The sequence below is a fragment of the Microtus ochrogaster genome, linkage group LG5 (genome assembly GCF_000317375.1).
Source record: "Microtus ochrogaster isolate Prairie Vole_2 linkage group LG5, MicOch1.0, whole genome shotgun sequence".
NCBI classification, from domain to species: domain Eukaryota; kingdom Metazoa; phylum Chordata; class Mammalia; order Rodentia; family Cricetidae; genus Microtus; species Microtus ochrogaster.
The window spans coordinates 47,294,722-47,311,856 of record NC_022031.1 but is presented as its reverse complement, the minus strand read 5'-3'; the positions used below and the strand labels follow the sequence as shown (position 1 = coordinate 47,311,856).

The following is a 17,135-nucleotide window of genomic DNA, read 5'->3' as shown; positions in this document are numbered from 1 at the left end:
CCTAGAAGAGGCTACATAGAAATGGGCCAAGCAGTGATTAAAAGAATACAGTGTCCGTGTAATTATTTCGGGGCATAAGCTAGCCGTGCGGGCAGCGGGGTGCTGGGAAGGCAGCCCCGCCGCTCATATTACAACAAACAACAACAGCAAAAAACTAGTATTATAAAATTTGAAAACTCTCACACTAGTTTTAAGTTTCAGGTGCTCCCCTTTAGAAATGGCAGTGTGATAAGCCTGTATTTCCTGAAAGTAAGTAGTGCTGACAATGACATATGGCTGGGGAGTCTTCCAAAGAAACGGCTCCACACAGCCTTCCCCTGTTCTTTTCTCTGCCTTTTAAGGTCACAGTAACACGACAGAAAATCTGGGACGCACACCATCTGTCCAGACAGTTCCCTCACTGCTCACTTCTCTGCTAGTCAGAGAACTTCACACCTCCCAACAGTGTACTATAAAGAGCGGCGGGAATGAACGCATGGTCTCTACCCAGAACGCGCTGCTGAGATGAACACTTCTTCTGAGGACTGTTCTCAGATCACACCAAGGAGAAGAAACATTCACCCTTGACAGGAGACCTAAGACAAAAGACTGGCACTCTGACATGACTTCCCGAAAAACAGATGTAGTGACTTCATACCGAGCTAAGGACGGCACCTAATCTGAATTTCTCACAAGACGATGAAAAGGATCATTTTTTCTCACTATTACTGTGCTGGTACTAACACCAGCTTAATAGCGTTCTGGACATCTTGACACCCTTAAAATCCTTTTCATACAATACTATCTTTAGTCCTTAGAACAAGGCTGCATGACAATGTCTAACAGTATTTCCACTCTGAAGTGGAGAAACTCTGTAGAGAACTTAACTAAAAATTGCTGCTGGCAGGCAGCACTTGTAACATGTACAAGATCTAAAAGCTGGCTCTAGGATCTTAATTTTTTTTCTTTTCTTTTTTGTTTTTTTTTGTGTGTGATACCACCATTTATCTGAAACAAACTGGGGATTGCTAAGAATTTTTCTTTTGCTTTTTTTTTTTTCTGGATTTTCGAGACAGGGTTTCTCCGTAGCTTTTGGTTCCTGTCCTGGAACTAGCTCTTGTAGACCAGGCTGGCCTCAAACTCACAGAGATCCGCCTGCCTCTGCCTCCCGAGTGCTGGGATTAAAGGTGTGCGCCACCACGGCCCGGCGATTGCTACGAATTTTACAACAGAAATCAACTGAATCAGGAAAACATACTTAGGCTCACACACCTTCCTTAGACTTCTTCCTGTTTCCTTTGTCCATTAAGTGCCCATCTACTTTGTTTTCCAAATTCATTTGCTTTTTATAAATAATATTCTCAAGGCATATTGTTTTCATTTTGGCTTATTTTGATCTTTTTTAAAAATTGTTTTTATTGAGCTATATATTTTTTCTCTGCTCCCCTCCCTTCCTTTCCTCTCCCCTTCTACCTTCTTCTATGATCCCCATGCTCCCATTTACTCAGGAGATCTTGTCTTTTTCTTCTTCCCATGTAGATGAGATCCATCTCTCTTAGGGTCCTTACTGTTATCTAGGTTCTCTGAGATTGTGATTTGTAGGCTGGTTTTCTTTATGTCTAAAGGCCACTTATGAGTGAGTGCATATGATATTTGTGTTTCTGGGTCTGTATGATCTTAATTTCTATGGCATGCTATCTTACAAGGAAAAAACTCATTATACATTAATTTTGGAATTTCTATCATATTTCAAATAAATAAGCTGTAAACATTTTCAACAGCAACTGTTACTTACTGTGCTGGATAGTCTTATATCAACTTGACACAAGCCTAAGTCATCTGAGAGCAGGGAACCTCAACTAAGAAAGTTCTCCACAAGATCAGGTTATAGGTAAATCTATAGAGCATTCTCTCATATTCTCTCTCTCTCTCTCTCTCTCTCTCTCTCTCTCTCTCTCTCCCTCTCTCTCTTTTGTTTTTCGAGATAGGGTTTCTCTGCAACTTTGGAGCCTGTCCTGGAACTAGTTCTTGTGGACCAGGCTGACTTCAAACTGACAGAGATCCACCTGCCTATGCGACCACCACCTGGCTGTAGGGCATTTTCTTAATTAGTGATTAGGGGAGAGGGTCAGGTCCATTGTGGGCGGGTAGGGTACAGCAGGCTGCATCTGTGGAGCTCAGAGGGCCATTCCTGCGAGCCGTCTCTCCTTCCACCGTGGAGGTCCCCAATGAGCCAACTCAGGTTGTTAGGCTTGGCAGCAAATGTCTTACCTGCTAAGCCACCTCACTGGCCCATTTCTCTCTGTTTGAATTGTTATTTCTACGTATCTTGTATTCAGATTTTACTCAGTAGAGTGTGTTATCATAAAGCTAAGTTGTTTTTATAATTAACAAAAGTTTCAAGAGTACATTCTAGGATCAGAGTCAACTACGGGATAGTTTATAACTTCCAGAAGGTTTGGATTACTTCCAAACTTCCAGAACAAATTTACTTCCACTCTTCAGATGAAGACTCAGGGACCGTAGGAGGATGAGATGAACCCAAGAGAAACAGCATTGTGAGATTGCTATGGTAACTTCAGGGCCTTGATCATGACACCACTGGTTGACAGCCTTGGTGAGACTCCCTTCTCTCAGACCAGCTCAGAGCGAGCGCTCCTGAGAACCTCCCAGGACAGCTGGGTTCCCGGTAAGCTGAGAGCATGTTAGCTGCTGATGGAAGCTTGGGGGACTTTCTCCTTTCTGAAACTGCTCCCATCGCCCCGTTTAGTAAGTACTTATCTGATTCATACTTAAACTTTTTTCCTGTTTTGGCCTGAGTGCCTCCATTCCACATATGGTCAGTCTCTTCATAGAAGAAAAAAATGTCAAGTTTTACATCATCCTGTCCCTGAAAGGAGAGCTCCAAGCTGTCTTCCACCTGCAGGGAAAAGGAAAACCTTCACAGCCTGAAACAGCAGAAATTCATTTTCATACTTAATAAGGAAAAATGTTTTATATAGTGAGTATTAATTTTAGGATGCATGCTTTTTAAACCTAAATCCCCGTGAAAATGGGATACTACAGTAGCTTTTCTTTTTTTTAAAACATTTATTTATTTACTTATTATGTATACAATATTTTTTCTGCATGTATGCCTGAAGGCCAGAAGAGGGCACCAGACCTCATTACAGATGGTTGTGAGCCACCATGTGGTTGCTGGGAATTGAACTCAGGACCTGTGGAAGAGCAGGCAATGCTCTTAACTGCTGAGCCATCTCTCCAGCCCTACAGTAGCTTTTCTTAAACGCATATAAAATCATGTTTCTTAAACTGATGACAACGCATGAGTAAATGCCTCATGGTAGCTAACACTGTCCTTCTGCGGGGGATAGTGAAGCACCATATTCCAGAGCCCCCTTCTAACTAAATGAGGAAACGAAAGGAAACTAAGTGTAAATGTAAAGTTCACATCGGACTGGTGCATGTGTCTTCAACAGCACCGCACAGTCACTTTTGTGACCCTCAAGGGGAGGAAGGCTAAGGCACCCATCTGTGTGTCCCACTGCAAAGCATGGTGCCAGACAGCGGCCAGCAGCGGCGAGGATCTGCCAAGGCCAGAAGCTACTGCTTCGGCCTCAGAAAACTCTCACTTTTTTTTTTTTAAATAAATTAGAAGGATTACTTCTGATGGGGAAAAATAATTTTCCGGGAATGGAAAAGATTTTGGCTTGCTCTGTAGGTTGCTGCCTCCCTGGGGACAAACGAAGAGCAGGGTTATCACAAAGGATCATGCGCTTTCTGAAGAGCACTCGAACTGTCGAGCTCATCTCGGCCACGGTGCCCTCATCCAAGTCAGCCTCTGAGAAGTCGTTCACCTCGGCACACGGGAGCCCAACAAGAAACTCCAGCAGTTGTTACACGTGGCTCCGTATCTCTGTCCTTACGATCAGCGGGACACCAGTGCTCACGATTAGTGTGACATCTAATCCGAAGTGAGCATTAACTAGATGACTCGGAAAACATGTAACTTCAAATAGAGTAGGTGGGATTCTATCTTTATATTAACTTTATACCATACTATGGCATAACAGAATGGCAATATAGTCACTTACTAAGAACCCAAGTCTGCCTTTAATCCCAATACTCTGGGGAAGAGCTCTGTGAGCTCAAGGTCAGCCCAACCCGGCCTCAAGGGGGAGAGATACAAAAAAAAAAAAAAAAAAAAAAACAAACCCCAAACAAACAAAAAACCAGATTCTCTTTTCATCATTATTAATAAAAGGCCATGTTTCTGAACTTTTACTTAGTAGTACAGAAATGTTAAGGGATGACAAGCTTCCCCAGCCCATCCTGGGAAGTGCTGCTGGGTCATAAAATTGTTTGCCATATACCTTGAATTACATATAAGCTAAGGTAAACTTTACAACTGAGACATGTTATTAATGAAACTAAGTGGATTGTCACCAACCTTCCCAAACTTGTGTTTGAGTGGAAGTCCCGCATTCTGAAATGCCAAAATAATATTAGGTTTGTAATCTTGTATGAAAATTCCTAGGTCGACATCTTTGCTATAAGGGATAATACTGCATTGCCGATACCATCCTAAAAGGGGGAGGGGGATAAAAATGTTTAGATTATATTTGGAAAACTGGCTATCACCATGAACTAACTTTATAGTAATGGCTATACTAAAGAACTTGGTTGTAGTAGTTACCTAGAAGAGTCAATTCCCTTCCCCACAACCTCCCAACCGCCACCCCTGTTTGAGTGCTCAGCTTCCTCAAAAGTTTTGATGAAGTCAGACATGGTGGCTGACACCTTTAGTACACAGTGAATTTCAGAAAAGCCAGAGCTACACAGTGAAATCCCGCATTTAAAAAAAACACGTTTTCAGGATACAAAATAATTTTTGAATAGATCATTAGCTTTAATAATATGTTAATTAAGCCATCCACTTAAACAATTGCTGTTCAGTGTTTAATCATTAACGTTTAATGATTGAGACTGCTTAAAGATGTGCTAAGAACATTTAATTCTGTTAATATACTTTCCTGAGTCCATAATCTATAGCACTGAAGAGCTCCCACAGCTCCTAACTGACGGATAAACAATCTGGTTAAGGTGAGATATTTGGTGCACACCCAACGCTGTTTCTCAGTGCTTCCTGTGTGTCGACATCCTGCTTAGGTGCCCTGACAGAGTTCTAAGAAAGCTTACTCCAGAACATCACTAGTAACTCCCAAGTCTTCCCAACTAGCTTCTAATCTTCCCATTCCGATGGTTTTGAAAAATATCTAAGTGTCTATAGTCATCCCAGTAGGCACCGCTATTATAAAAATGAAGGGTTTGCTGGGTGTTGCAGCTCTCAACTCAACACTTAGGAGGCGGAGACAGGCAAGTAGATCTCTGTAAGCTCAAGGCCAGCCTGATCTACATAAAGAGTTCTAGACCAGCCAGGGCTAAATAGTAAGACCTTGCTTAAAATAAGAAAAACAAAAAAACTTAAAAAAAAAGATAAGATTAAAAAAAACCATAAAAAACTAAAAATAAAGGGGTCTTTAAATATCAGTTAGTACACAGTATCAAATATAACTTTCTTGTTTTGTAAATAAAATAAAGCACGAGGTTAAAAACTCAAATCACGACAAATGACTACACAGTTTTGGTTACTGACTACAAAAACAAACATGCTCCTAAAAGACAGTTTAAAAGCCAATAAGCATTCACAAGTGATTACCATGTATTCTTTCATGCTTTTACTGTTTGGTTGTTGAGACAGGGTGTCATGGTTCCCAGTCAGGATTTGAATCTGCTAGGCTGCTATGACCTTGAACTTGTGAGCCTCCCTCCTGCCTCTTCCTCCCCTAATCTTCACACAGCCCAGTGTACAGGACAGCCACGAGTCCCAGGCTGCACCCGTTGCACGTGCATACTTACTGAAAGCGTTTCCTCTCAGTCTAAAGTATCCTCAACTGGAAAATAAATCCTACAGTAACTTTTTAAAAGTTTTACTAACTGGAATTAATTTTTGTACAAATACAGTCACAGCCAAAAAAACAGATACAATTATAATCAACTACAATAATAATTGAGAAGGAACAGAAAAAAATAACAATCTTAAGGATCTAAGTAATTCTAAAGTCCAAGAAGCTGATGTAGTGAATGGTGCATCCAGAAACCTTGTTCAGATTCTAAGAGCTGGCTGCTTCAAACTACAAAAAGTGCCTTTCCCCTCTCAGGTAAATAGTGTTGCCACTCTCAATGACGTGGAAAACTTATGGATGACCTTAAGCATGCCTGCCAATCTTCCTCTCACTGGAAGTGTTTCCTGCAATATTTAATTTAAAGCACTCATAATCTCTGAGATAGTAATAGCAAAATGCTAATTGAAAGATTACCTGAAAGCCAAATACAATCTACATGTCTGATGTAAATTTGTACACATTATTATAACTTTCAACAAGTAGGCCTCACGATTCTATTTTATAGGACTGGAGAGATGGCTCAGAGGTTAAGAGCACTGATTGCAGCTCACAAGCATCTATAATGGGATCTGATGCCTTCTTCTGACATGTAAATAGAGCACTCATATACACAAAAAACATAAATAAATAAGTCTTAAATTTTATTTTGTATTTCATCAATTACTTTCTTTAAAGGAATCAACAAATCTTTGCTTCATACATTAATAATACTTATTCTGCTTATAAATATTATACTTCCAATATTACTGATGCTTGATCACTTCAAACACTCACTCCTAAAGCCAAGGATGAGATAGAGATACACGTAAAAGTATTTTTACCTAGACAGGTTCCACTGCTCAGCCAGAAGGGCACTCCCAATTCCTTCAATGTTCTGGCTGCTAGTTGCAGTAACTCCTTCGCCCTCTTCCGAAAGGCCATAGCATCCACAGTGTTATCCTCAAGGTACTGCTGCAAGTTGAACAAACAGTTATCTATTATAACAATCCCAAAACTGCTAGAAATATTTCCCTGATATCTTTTTTTTTTTTTTCTTTTTTGGTTTTTTGAGACAGGGTTTCTCTGTGGCTTTGGAGCCTGTCCTGGAACTAGCTCTGTAGACCAGGCTGGTCTCGAACTCACAGAGATCCGCCTGCCTCTGCCTCCCGAGGGCTGGGATTAAAGGCGTGCGCCACCACCGCCCGGCTTTTCCCTGATATCTTAATTAAACTTGGCCATTAACACTATATCATTTTTCTATTGTAAAAAAATCCAAATTTCGGGGGCTTGGGTGGGTCAGCGGGTCAAGTGTTTGCTATGTGAGTATGAGGTCTGGATGTGGGTTCCCAGCACCCATGTAAAGGCTGGAGGTGTTGGTGTTGCTACATGGGTGGTAGAGGACAGATCTGGAGCTCCCTTGCCAGCCAGACGAGCCAATCCACCAGTTCCAGGTTCAGGGAGAGACCCTGCCTGTCTCAAATACTTAGGTGAAGAAGTTGTGGGCTATGGCTAACTTGCTCAAACTCTGGAGGATGTCCCCACACATGTGCATGTAGGAAGCACTAATGAGCGTCTGTGGGTTATACGATGGAAGAAAACATGAAAATGGAGAGGGGTATTTTGGGCAGGAGTACAGGGGACCTAGGAGTGGGAAGACACCCAGTTCCAACCTGTGGCTTCACAGACAAATGTGCCCACTTATCTACACACAGGCACACATGCAGATACCCCAGAAGCCCTGAAATCAGTTCATAGTTGGTTACTTCTTAGTCACACATTAAGATAACTCAAATAGATTCTAGGAGAAGCCAGTTTAAAAGAAGAAATATCAAGAGCTAGGGTTCCCCAACGCTGAGACTTCTGAAACTGCTAGCCGTTTCCTCTGTCCATCAGAACTGAGCAGACTGGGCAGTTGGGAGAAAGGAAGAGCTAATTACAGAGCTAGAAACATTCTCTAAGCAAAACAGATGAAATGATGTTTTAGATGCACCTGTCTTTAGAGACTGGGCAATCAAGCAGGAAGATGCATTCTGAATCAGAGCATCTGTGTTGGGCTCGAGGTCCATTTCCTTTTAGATGGGCATGCCATTTCACAAGTGGGTAAGCTCTATGAGGAGAGGACATTTGTTTGGGGTATTGTATAAAATACCTCAGAGTCTAGAGCAGCGTCTCTGGAAGAAACGACGTTCACCGTAGTCAGTGTCCTCATTTGTAACTTAAAGGTGACACCTAGGCTTCATAGAACTACTTCACAGATCGGAATCAAAGCCCTTTTGTAGAGTGTAAGGATTTATACTAATGTTATCTTTTACTTAGTCATTTTACTTTCCTGATTTTACTACCTTTTATTCTGTAACTGAAGAAACATCATGAATTCCTTGGTGATATTTTGCTATGGAACAAAACAGAAACTACTTGGCCTAGCAGACCAGGGTCTCTGGCTACCGGTCTGACCTCATCACTAGCCTCTTTCTACATGCCCAGTTATAGTAATAAAATTAAACTTCTCTAACATGCTACAACCTTCCAGTAGAAAGTTCCCTGCAGGAAAGCGGCTTTTATGGATAAAAAAACTGTGCAGGACATCCTGAAATAAAACATCCCTTTCCTTAGTCACTACTTTTAGAGCACACGATGGAAAGAGAGGGCCATACCCTTATGCCTGCTGTAAGAGAGAATGCCTAGCGCTAAATGTGTAGAGACCAAATGCTAAGCCAGTAATGACTGTCAGTGTTCAAAAGCATCTTAAAGCTACAGTTTCCCCTCTGTTAAAGAACACTTGCCTTATGGAAACCTCCCTTCAAGCTGTTGGTCAGGAATCAAGACGCTCCCAAAACAATATAAGATATCATCTTTGGTTGTATTCCAGAACATGAAGGTAAGTAAGACCTTATTGCTGAAGACTCTATATGCTTCAGACATGGGATTTAGCAGAATCAAGCTAGAAATGAAGACCTGATCATGGGGTGCCTATCTCTAGTTAATGCATCTACAACACAATCTTTCTATCGAAGTCTCAGGAAACATGATGGAGAGGCAGAAAGATGCTAAAGGTGCAAGGACCACGATGTCTGCGATGATAGAACCCTCTGCATCTACAAATCTTAATGATATGGTCATCTAAACAAGCCCTGTACAATGACAGCACCAGCCGACATTACAGTGTGGATGGGGGAATTCTACAAGGCCTCAGCTCCTAGATGAAGAGCTACAGGTAGCTAATAGCTGCTAAGAGGGAGACCATCCATTTTCTCCAGGAATGGGTCCCCTGATAGGGTATCCAGTGTTGTTTAGTTAGATCTTACAACTTAACCGGATTGGGGAGAATGATTAAAATTTATAGATTGCAAGCAAACAGGTCCCTGTTAAGAGAGGGCCTGTGTACAGCAAAACCCAAACAGTAACGGGCATGCTACCTACTGTCCAGACCTTGGTTTCTACAAGGACCCATGACTCAGAGAAATGCCTGAACAAATGGCGGGGACAAGAAAAGCACAAGATAAACGTAGAGTATATTTTGCTAAAAATGAAGAAAGCTGGAGATAAGCAGAAGACACAGAAGCTGTGGTGAAGTGTTTTCCACCAGCCAAACATGCAACAATCTGAAGATTAAAATAAGGATAAAAGTAAGGGGCTATAACTCATTAAAACAGGAAGCCGTGAGTTTCTTATTTAAATAATAAATTTGAAGAGAAATGTTAGTATTTACATAGCTGCAAAGTAATTTGCAAATAAACACTTCTAGTTACAAAGGGGAAAATGCAAAGTCGCAAAAGCATCTACGACTTGATTAAATGGATGAGGTGACCGCCAACAGTGCTCTGGACTTAAACACTGCCACCAGAGGGAGAATGGAGGCCACAGGACTCTGGAAGTCCCCAAAGCAGCAAGACTCATAGACTTTGCCCCAAGGCTATCAGGGTGGGGACACTGCTGGTGCTCCCTGGGAGCTGTGTAAGAGCTCCTGCTATTCAGCTTTTCTTAGTGTCACTCACACTGGGATGACCTTCTTGATGATGCTTAAAACTGGTCTTGCTAGATGCCTTAGTAAGTCTTGAACTTTTGGTAATCCTCCTGCCCTGATTTCCCAAATGTAGAAATTACAGGCATGTGCTACCACATATAGTTAGATTGAGATGAAAAGCAATGTATGTTAATTTTTGATTTTTATATTCAGATATAGAGAATACTCTGGTTTTTAGAAAATACTAAGCTATTTGAGGTTTCAGGATGCTGTTTTATAGCTCACTCTCAATTGTGCCACGAAACAAAACAAAACAAAACCCGTGTCTTGTAACTGTTATGTAAGTCTGATACTGCTTTAAAAAATATTATTAAAGTAAATGAGAAAGCTAGGGGCTACTTTACCAGTTTTATTTTAAAAATCCTTTTAAATTCATTGCTATAACCATACCGTGCATTTCATTTCATTTCAGACTGTTTGGCGCCATCAAGTGTTTAAATGAGTGTAAGTTAACTTTAATTTGAAAATTTACTTATGGTTCTAACATAAGAAACAAAGAATGAAACTAGTAACAGGATAAAGATAAAAACATTCCCAAGCCTTTAGGTGATCCCCATCAGTAATAATATCAGCACCATGGCAGGAGGGAGAAACAAACTGGGCATCACCATGGCATGGGAGCAACTGACTGCCATGCATAAAATAAGGGGCCTGATATTAAGCCCACAGAATTTAAGAGTGTCTCACAGGGTGAGAGACACTAAGGGTTCACTGTGGTAACTGCTATGGCAGAGGTGGGCAATGCCCTTGGCACAGGAAGCAGCAAACTCCATCACTTCTACTTCTTATTACGCTGTGGTGGAGGCAGAGTTTGCCTACAGAACAGGCCTGCCCACACATGATGCCTTCTGCCTTCTCGCCCAGGAAGCTCAGGAGACTTGACAGTCCTACCGTAACTAATTCTAAGGAAGAGAAGGACCACTTGGGCTGCCAGGCTTAGGTCCTGGGCTTCAATGTATAACATCTGAAAGCCCTTGTATTTCAGTCTTGGATCCTGGGCAGCAATATAGAAGGTAATACTCAGCTTCTCATTCGATTTATCCTAATTTGCTTCCTAATCGCTGTGATAAGCACATGATCAAAAAGCAACTTGGGGAGGGGTTTAATTTACCTCACAACTCCCAGTCATAGCCCCTCCCTGAGGGCAGTCAGGGCAGGAGCTCAAGGTAAGAACTGAAACACAGAGTTGGGTGGTGGTGGCGCACGTCTTTAATGTTAGCACTTGGGAGGGAGAGGCAGGCAGATCACTGAGTTCGAGGCCAGCCTGGTCTACAGAGCAAGTTCCAGCCAGGGTTAGGCAAAGAAACCCTGTCTTAAAAAAACAATCCAAACCAAACCAAACAAACAAACAAAACCCCAAACTCAAACCAAAACCAAAACCAAAAAGGACTGAAGCCAAAACCATGAAGGAATGCTACTTACTGACTTGCTTAGCTCTCTTATACAACCCAGAGTCATTTGCGCAGACCCTCCCACATTGATCATTAGTGAAGAAAATGCCCGATAGACTTTCCTACAGACCAGTCTTTGGCCAGGGAACTCCAGAAATTAAAGGGCAAGTACAAGAATTAGGGACCCAAATCCCCACAGTCAAACACTGTTTTCACGGGATCTCTGATTTCATGTAATTGTCACAGCTGGACGTTTATACCCATCAAAAAGGTTTGTGTATCACTAAAGTCAGAAACCAGAAAGCTAGAACAGCAGAGGAAAAGCTGAGAATTCAGCTGGTCTTTGTAGAGCACTTGTTTAACATTTTGCCAAACACACTCACACACTCATATTTAGTGCCAAATGTCTGACCAAAAAAAAATCCCTATTTTCATTAAGTCTTTCTAAAGCCACATGGTTTCTCTGCTGTGGTTATATCCTAAGTCATTTCTTAAAGAAAAAAAAAGCATTTTTAAAATAAAGCCTATGAGCTATCATAACTGTGGGATGAAGCCAGTGTTAATTCTATCAGGCTAATAAAACAAAGCAATAAATACATGGCCACTCTCCATTCAGGGAAGGAAAAGTGTGTGTGTGTGGAAATAGGGTCTTGTTGGCCCAGGCTGCCTCTGAACTTACTCTGTAGTGGAACATCACCTTCAACGCTCTGCCCCTTTCTCCCAAGTGCTGGGATTATAGGCACCTGCTACCACGCTTGTGGCGATGGAAATCAAAACTCAAGCCTTGTGCATGTCAAGCACGAGGGGGAATAAAAACGAAGGTTTTAACTTTAAATGAAAAGAAAAAAGGCAGGATGAAGAAAGATCAACTTACAAGATAATTTAACCTGTTTTGCATAAGCCATCTTCATTTTCTCTTACACAATAAACGAGGCGTAATATTCTCATTACTTTAATTTAGAAGTAATTATTTGGTTGTCTCTAACCTGAAGGAACGCCCGAGCTTCTTTATACCTGCACTCGATAAATCTGGAGCGTGGCACTTCTTCTAGAAAGCGTCCTGGGTCTTTTGGAATAAACACATCTAGCCCATCAATAGTAACCTGCTGCAACTCTGGCCTAAAAACAAAAATTAAGATATACTATCAAGATTTAATCCAGAACACAGGCAGCCTTTTAATATAGTGAACATCAGCAAAGGAGCTAACCATCAAATGAATTTCCTTCAATGCTTCAGGTGCCAATCAGCAGCTTTATTAGGGCCTTGAAAATCCAACACCCAATAGCAACACAGAACCTTAGTTTTAAATAATTTTCACTAATGCAGCTAAATTTGGGGATGAAGGAGGAATGGCTCTATGGATTGAACCTAGGGCCTTTTGCATGCTAAGATTTTTGACAAAAATAACGGATGCAACACTGACAAGAGACTGTCTCTCAGAGCCCACTAATCACTCCTGGTCACTCCAGCTGTGAACATCCTTCCAGCCGTTTCTCACACGTGTGATACTGAACACTATAAGGAAACAAAAATAGGCATGCCTTACAGGTCTAAAGCATAACAAGCAGTATTTCCCTGAAAGTGCTCTCAAAAGGCTTTGACATGAAAACTCTTATAAGCATGATAAACTTTAAGACAAAGGACAAACATTCAGTCTATATTTACGTAGGTTCCAGTGCTCCAGACAGATTAAAGCATCATCGTTAATGACTTCCGAGGAGAGAGAAAAGTACAACTGGGGTCAGAAAGCTGATGTTCACAGTCTGGGGTCACACGCGTCTCCTAAAGTGCCTGTTCTCGCCAGCAGTGTTTATTACTGTGATAGTTGAGGACAGAAGTCTACACTGAGTATTAATTTTAGTCCTGTGATTTGTCTTAGCTTTCTGAGGCAGGGTTTCACGATGACAGCCAGGTTGCCCTGCAACTCATTAGCTAGCTCAGCCTCACCTGCAGCTTGCAGCTCTCCTGCTTCAGCTCCCCGAGTGCTAGGATTTACATGTGTGAGTCACCACCTCAGGACCCAGGGAAAACACACACACACACACACACACACACACACACACACACGCACGCACGCACGCACCTAAGACATAAAGGCACAAAGTAATGAGTTACAAGCATCTGTGTTTGCATCTTCATCACAGACACTGCATCTTATCGGCTCCCCTAGAGGTCTCTGTGTACACCACTCAATAACTCCTTCTCTACTCTCTAGGGACACATTCTATCTCGTTAGTACCTTTATTCAATTTTAAATATGTCCATGAACACAGCATGACTATATACTATCATTCTTTTCTGCCGGGTTTGAGACACTCAGTATTGTAGGACTCATTCACGCTGTTGCAGACTGGCAGCAGGTTTTCCTGAGGTACAATACTTCACTGTATGAGTATATATGCGTATATATAAATATAAAACACATGATATTATTCATTCATTATTGTTCTTTGTTTTAGACTTACCTGTCAAAAGCTCCAGGATAACGACCAAACTGTAACTTTCGAAAAGGAACAAACTTTCTGTCCATGTGTCCTCTGAGCCGTAGGTGGCCATGCCAGAGGTAGTTGCCGCTCCGCTCATGAAACACCACCAAGTGGATGGCGTGAGTGGCCAGCCTACAGACATAGTGCAGGGGAATCTCAGTTCCAGAAAGTGAGTCTATTCCATCTAGCCGAGGATCTTTGCTTTCAATCTTTAGGCACTGAAATCCCATATTCTCAGCTATCCGAAACCAGCCATCCTAGAGTAAGACAAAGATCAAGCCTGAATATTTAAAACCAAACGCTAGTAACAAAACTAAAGCAATTGTTATGCCATTACTTAAGACATATTTTTATCTTAATTTGCTTTTTTTTGCCAGAATGTTTTAAAAAATGAGAGTAGTAAACAGAAGGCAGTGCTGAAAGAATGAAGTAGCAAACAAAGGTGTGAGGAATATGTCTAAGGACTCTGAAGAGTAACGCAAACTTCTCCCCTAGGATGAGGAAGCTCACTTAGTGCTCTGGTAGTAGGAACAGAAAAGCAAACTGACAATGTTTATCTCCTAACACTTTCAAAGTGCTCTAACAGAATTCCCACCACAGAGCAAACACCAGGAAACAGACTGCAACATACTGTACACAATGAACATTTTCAAGATCATTAGAATTTAAATCTCATTTATCAAGATTATCCGATATAGAGAATTTGATGATTAAATATTATTATGAGTATCTGCTGGCCTAATAGATGTGTCCACATTACAACTCAAGCATTTATGCTTCAGGGAACACTGCAGAAGGAGGGCCCAAAAGACAGTAAAAGCCGGCATACCAGGAAACCTGCTGGGAAAGAAATGGCTGATGCAATTTTGTTTTGATTAAAAAAATTAAAAAAAAAAAAAAGACTATCTTCTGGATACAGTGGCCTGTGCAAAAAGTCTGTAAATTTGAGGCTAGCCTCAGCTACAGTGAACTTCTGATTCTTAAAGGTCTTGTATTTCACAGGAACTTATAATCTCCTAAGAGCTTTTACATTTGCATTTGGATATGATACTCACCCTATAAAAGAAGTAGCATAATTATTATAGATAAGGAAGCATACTTAAAGACAACTTTTGAAACACAGGGAATAATACAGACAGCCACTTAATGTGTACCAAGTGCAAGTACACTGATAGCTCCTTTGCTGCCCACAGAAACTATGGTTTATAAGTACTGTATGCTTTTCCTATAAGGAAATTAAGCATTCCAACTTGAATGAGTGGGCAACACCAACATGTACAAATCTCCCTAGTGGATATTTGCACACTGATCCACCAGCAGTCATTCTATTGGTTTGTTTGTTTGTTTGTTTGGTTTTTTTTTTTTTTTTTTTTTGGTCTCTTAAGACAGGGTTTCACTATGTAGCCCTGGCTGGCCTGAAATTAACTATATAGATTAGGCTGGTCCAGAACTCATAGAGATCTGTCATCTATGTCTCCTGAGTGCTGGGATTAACTAAAGGCATGCACCACTAGCTCACAGCTCAGTTTCTTGTTCTTAAACATGAACAAAGATCAGAACATATTGCTGAAAATCTGTATCAGAAAAACACAAAAGCCAAAGAAAATGAATATTAAAACCTTTAGCAAAACACAAAGTATCAGGGAGTAAACTTTTAAGAAAAAAAAATAAAAACTTAATGACCTTTAGAGACAAAGGCAAAACCACTGCCATGAACAAAAGAGTGCAAGGACTTTGAGAAAACACACGAAACAACCAGACAAAACTACTAAAGCAATAGCATTGTTAAAGCTTTTGGTTTTTACTTTTTTAAATAGAATGGTTGAAAAAAATCACAGAACAAAAATAAAAAATAAAATGATCTCTTTATATGAGAACAGAGGACCAGGAAAAAGACAAAACACAAAATCAAAGACCCACAAATCCAACAAAGGAACAAAGAGCAGGAAAACTGTGTGTATTAATTAGATCCTCCTTGAAAACATGGATGTCCCCTTCCGTCCTCCCATTCTCCCACCCTGAGCACGGCTGTGATGGTCCTGGGGCACTAGGAGAGTGAGGACGCTGGAATGAGGACGGAAATGGACCAAGAACTCCAGCCCTGGTATCGGTGGGAAGGCAAGTAAACACCAATGGCCACCATTATTTCAGCTCCTTACTAGAAAAGATTAAGTGCCTTATTTGCTCTAGGCTTTGTATCCAGTTATTTATAGCTAAAAATATTCCCAATACAACTTGCACGAAGAACTTTAGTGTTCTGCATTTTGAGTGGTGCAACCATCTCCATTAGCTGCGGCAGCTGACTCACCTCGTTCTTCCACAGGTGATACTGCAGCGCAAACGCAGTGAAGTCTCGCGGAACACAGAAGAACCTGCAGTCTGAAGCGGGGCCCTGAGAAGTATTTTTCACTTGTTCAAAGTTTTTATTAATCAATTCCAGAATCCAAGGGTCGATAAGGAACACTGGCACATTTTGGCTGGATGTCAGCATAACAAATTTCTTAACTGCACGCTGTTGAGAGGAAAAGAATCTCTTTGATACCACTAAGTCAACATCATTTCCCCCCAGTACTGGGGAATTGAATCCAGGACCTCACCCATGTTAGGACAGTGCTCTGTCACTGAGCTCTAACCCCAGCCCTCCTGTAGCTTTCATTTTGAGAGAAGATCTCATTAAGTCACCTAGGCTGGCCTTAGACTCACTATGAAGCCCAGGCAGGCTTTGACTTTGGATTCCTCCTGCCTAAGATTCCCTATAGGTGTGATTAAAAGGCTTGGGCCACTAGGCCTACCTCATTACAACTTATTTTTGTTAAATTTTTGATCAATTAATTTTCTAAGAATTTACAGAGTGTCTACCCAATAGACACCATGCTTATCACTGCACTAGGAATACACAAATGAATAACACACACAGTTCTGTCCTCAAGAGGAGCACAGTCTACTAAGGAATTAAACAAATCGCTACAGTTCAAGATGAAATATGCTCCACAAAATGCAAATGACCCAGTGCAAAAGCAGGAAGCAAGGAATGGCCAGACGTGTGGACGAATGCTTGGGACTTCAGCACCCCAAAGGTAGAGAACAGAGACGACGCAAGGTCTGAGGCAATCCAGGGTATGCATAGAAAGTTCCAGGCCAACCAGGGCTACACCAGTGAGATCCTGTTCTCAAAATAACAGCGCCTTTAATCTCAGCACTCGGGAGGCAGAGGCAGGCGGATCTTGTGAGTTCAAGGCCAGCCTGGTCTACAAGAGCTAGTTCCAGGACAGGCACCAAAGCTACAGAGAAACCCTGTCTCGAAAAACC

General features: G+C 41.4%; 1 protein-coding gene across 3 annotated transcripts in view; it reads right to left on the bottom strand.

Moving 5' to 3' along the window:
- The window catches only part of Fktn (fukutin), a 39,715-nt gene that overhangs the window by 10,832 nt on the left and 11,748 nt on the right, over positions 1–17,135 (bottom strand). For all 3 annotated transcript variants that reach the window (XM_005362193.3, XM_026786703.1, XM_026786704.1), the window contains exons 4-9: positions 16,135–16,338; positions 13,806–14,083; positions 12,326–12,458; positions 6,767–6,896; positions 4,430–4,563; positions 2,772–2,899 (exon numbers count right to left, since the gene is read on the bottom strand). In XM_005362193.3, the coding sequence (XP_005362250.1) occupies positions 2,772–2,899; positions 4,430–4,563; positions 6,767–6,896; positions 12,326–12,458; positions 13,806–14,083; positions 16,135–16,338 (1,007 nt within the window). The remainder of the gene's footprint in view (positions 1–2,771; positions 2,900–4,429; positions 4,564–6,766; positions 6,897–12,325; positions 12,459–13,805; positions 14,084–16,134; positions 16,339–17,135) is intronic.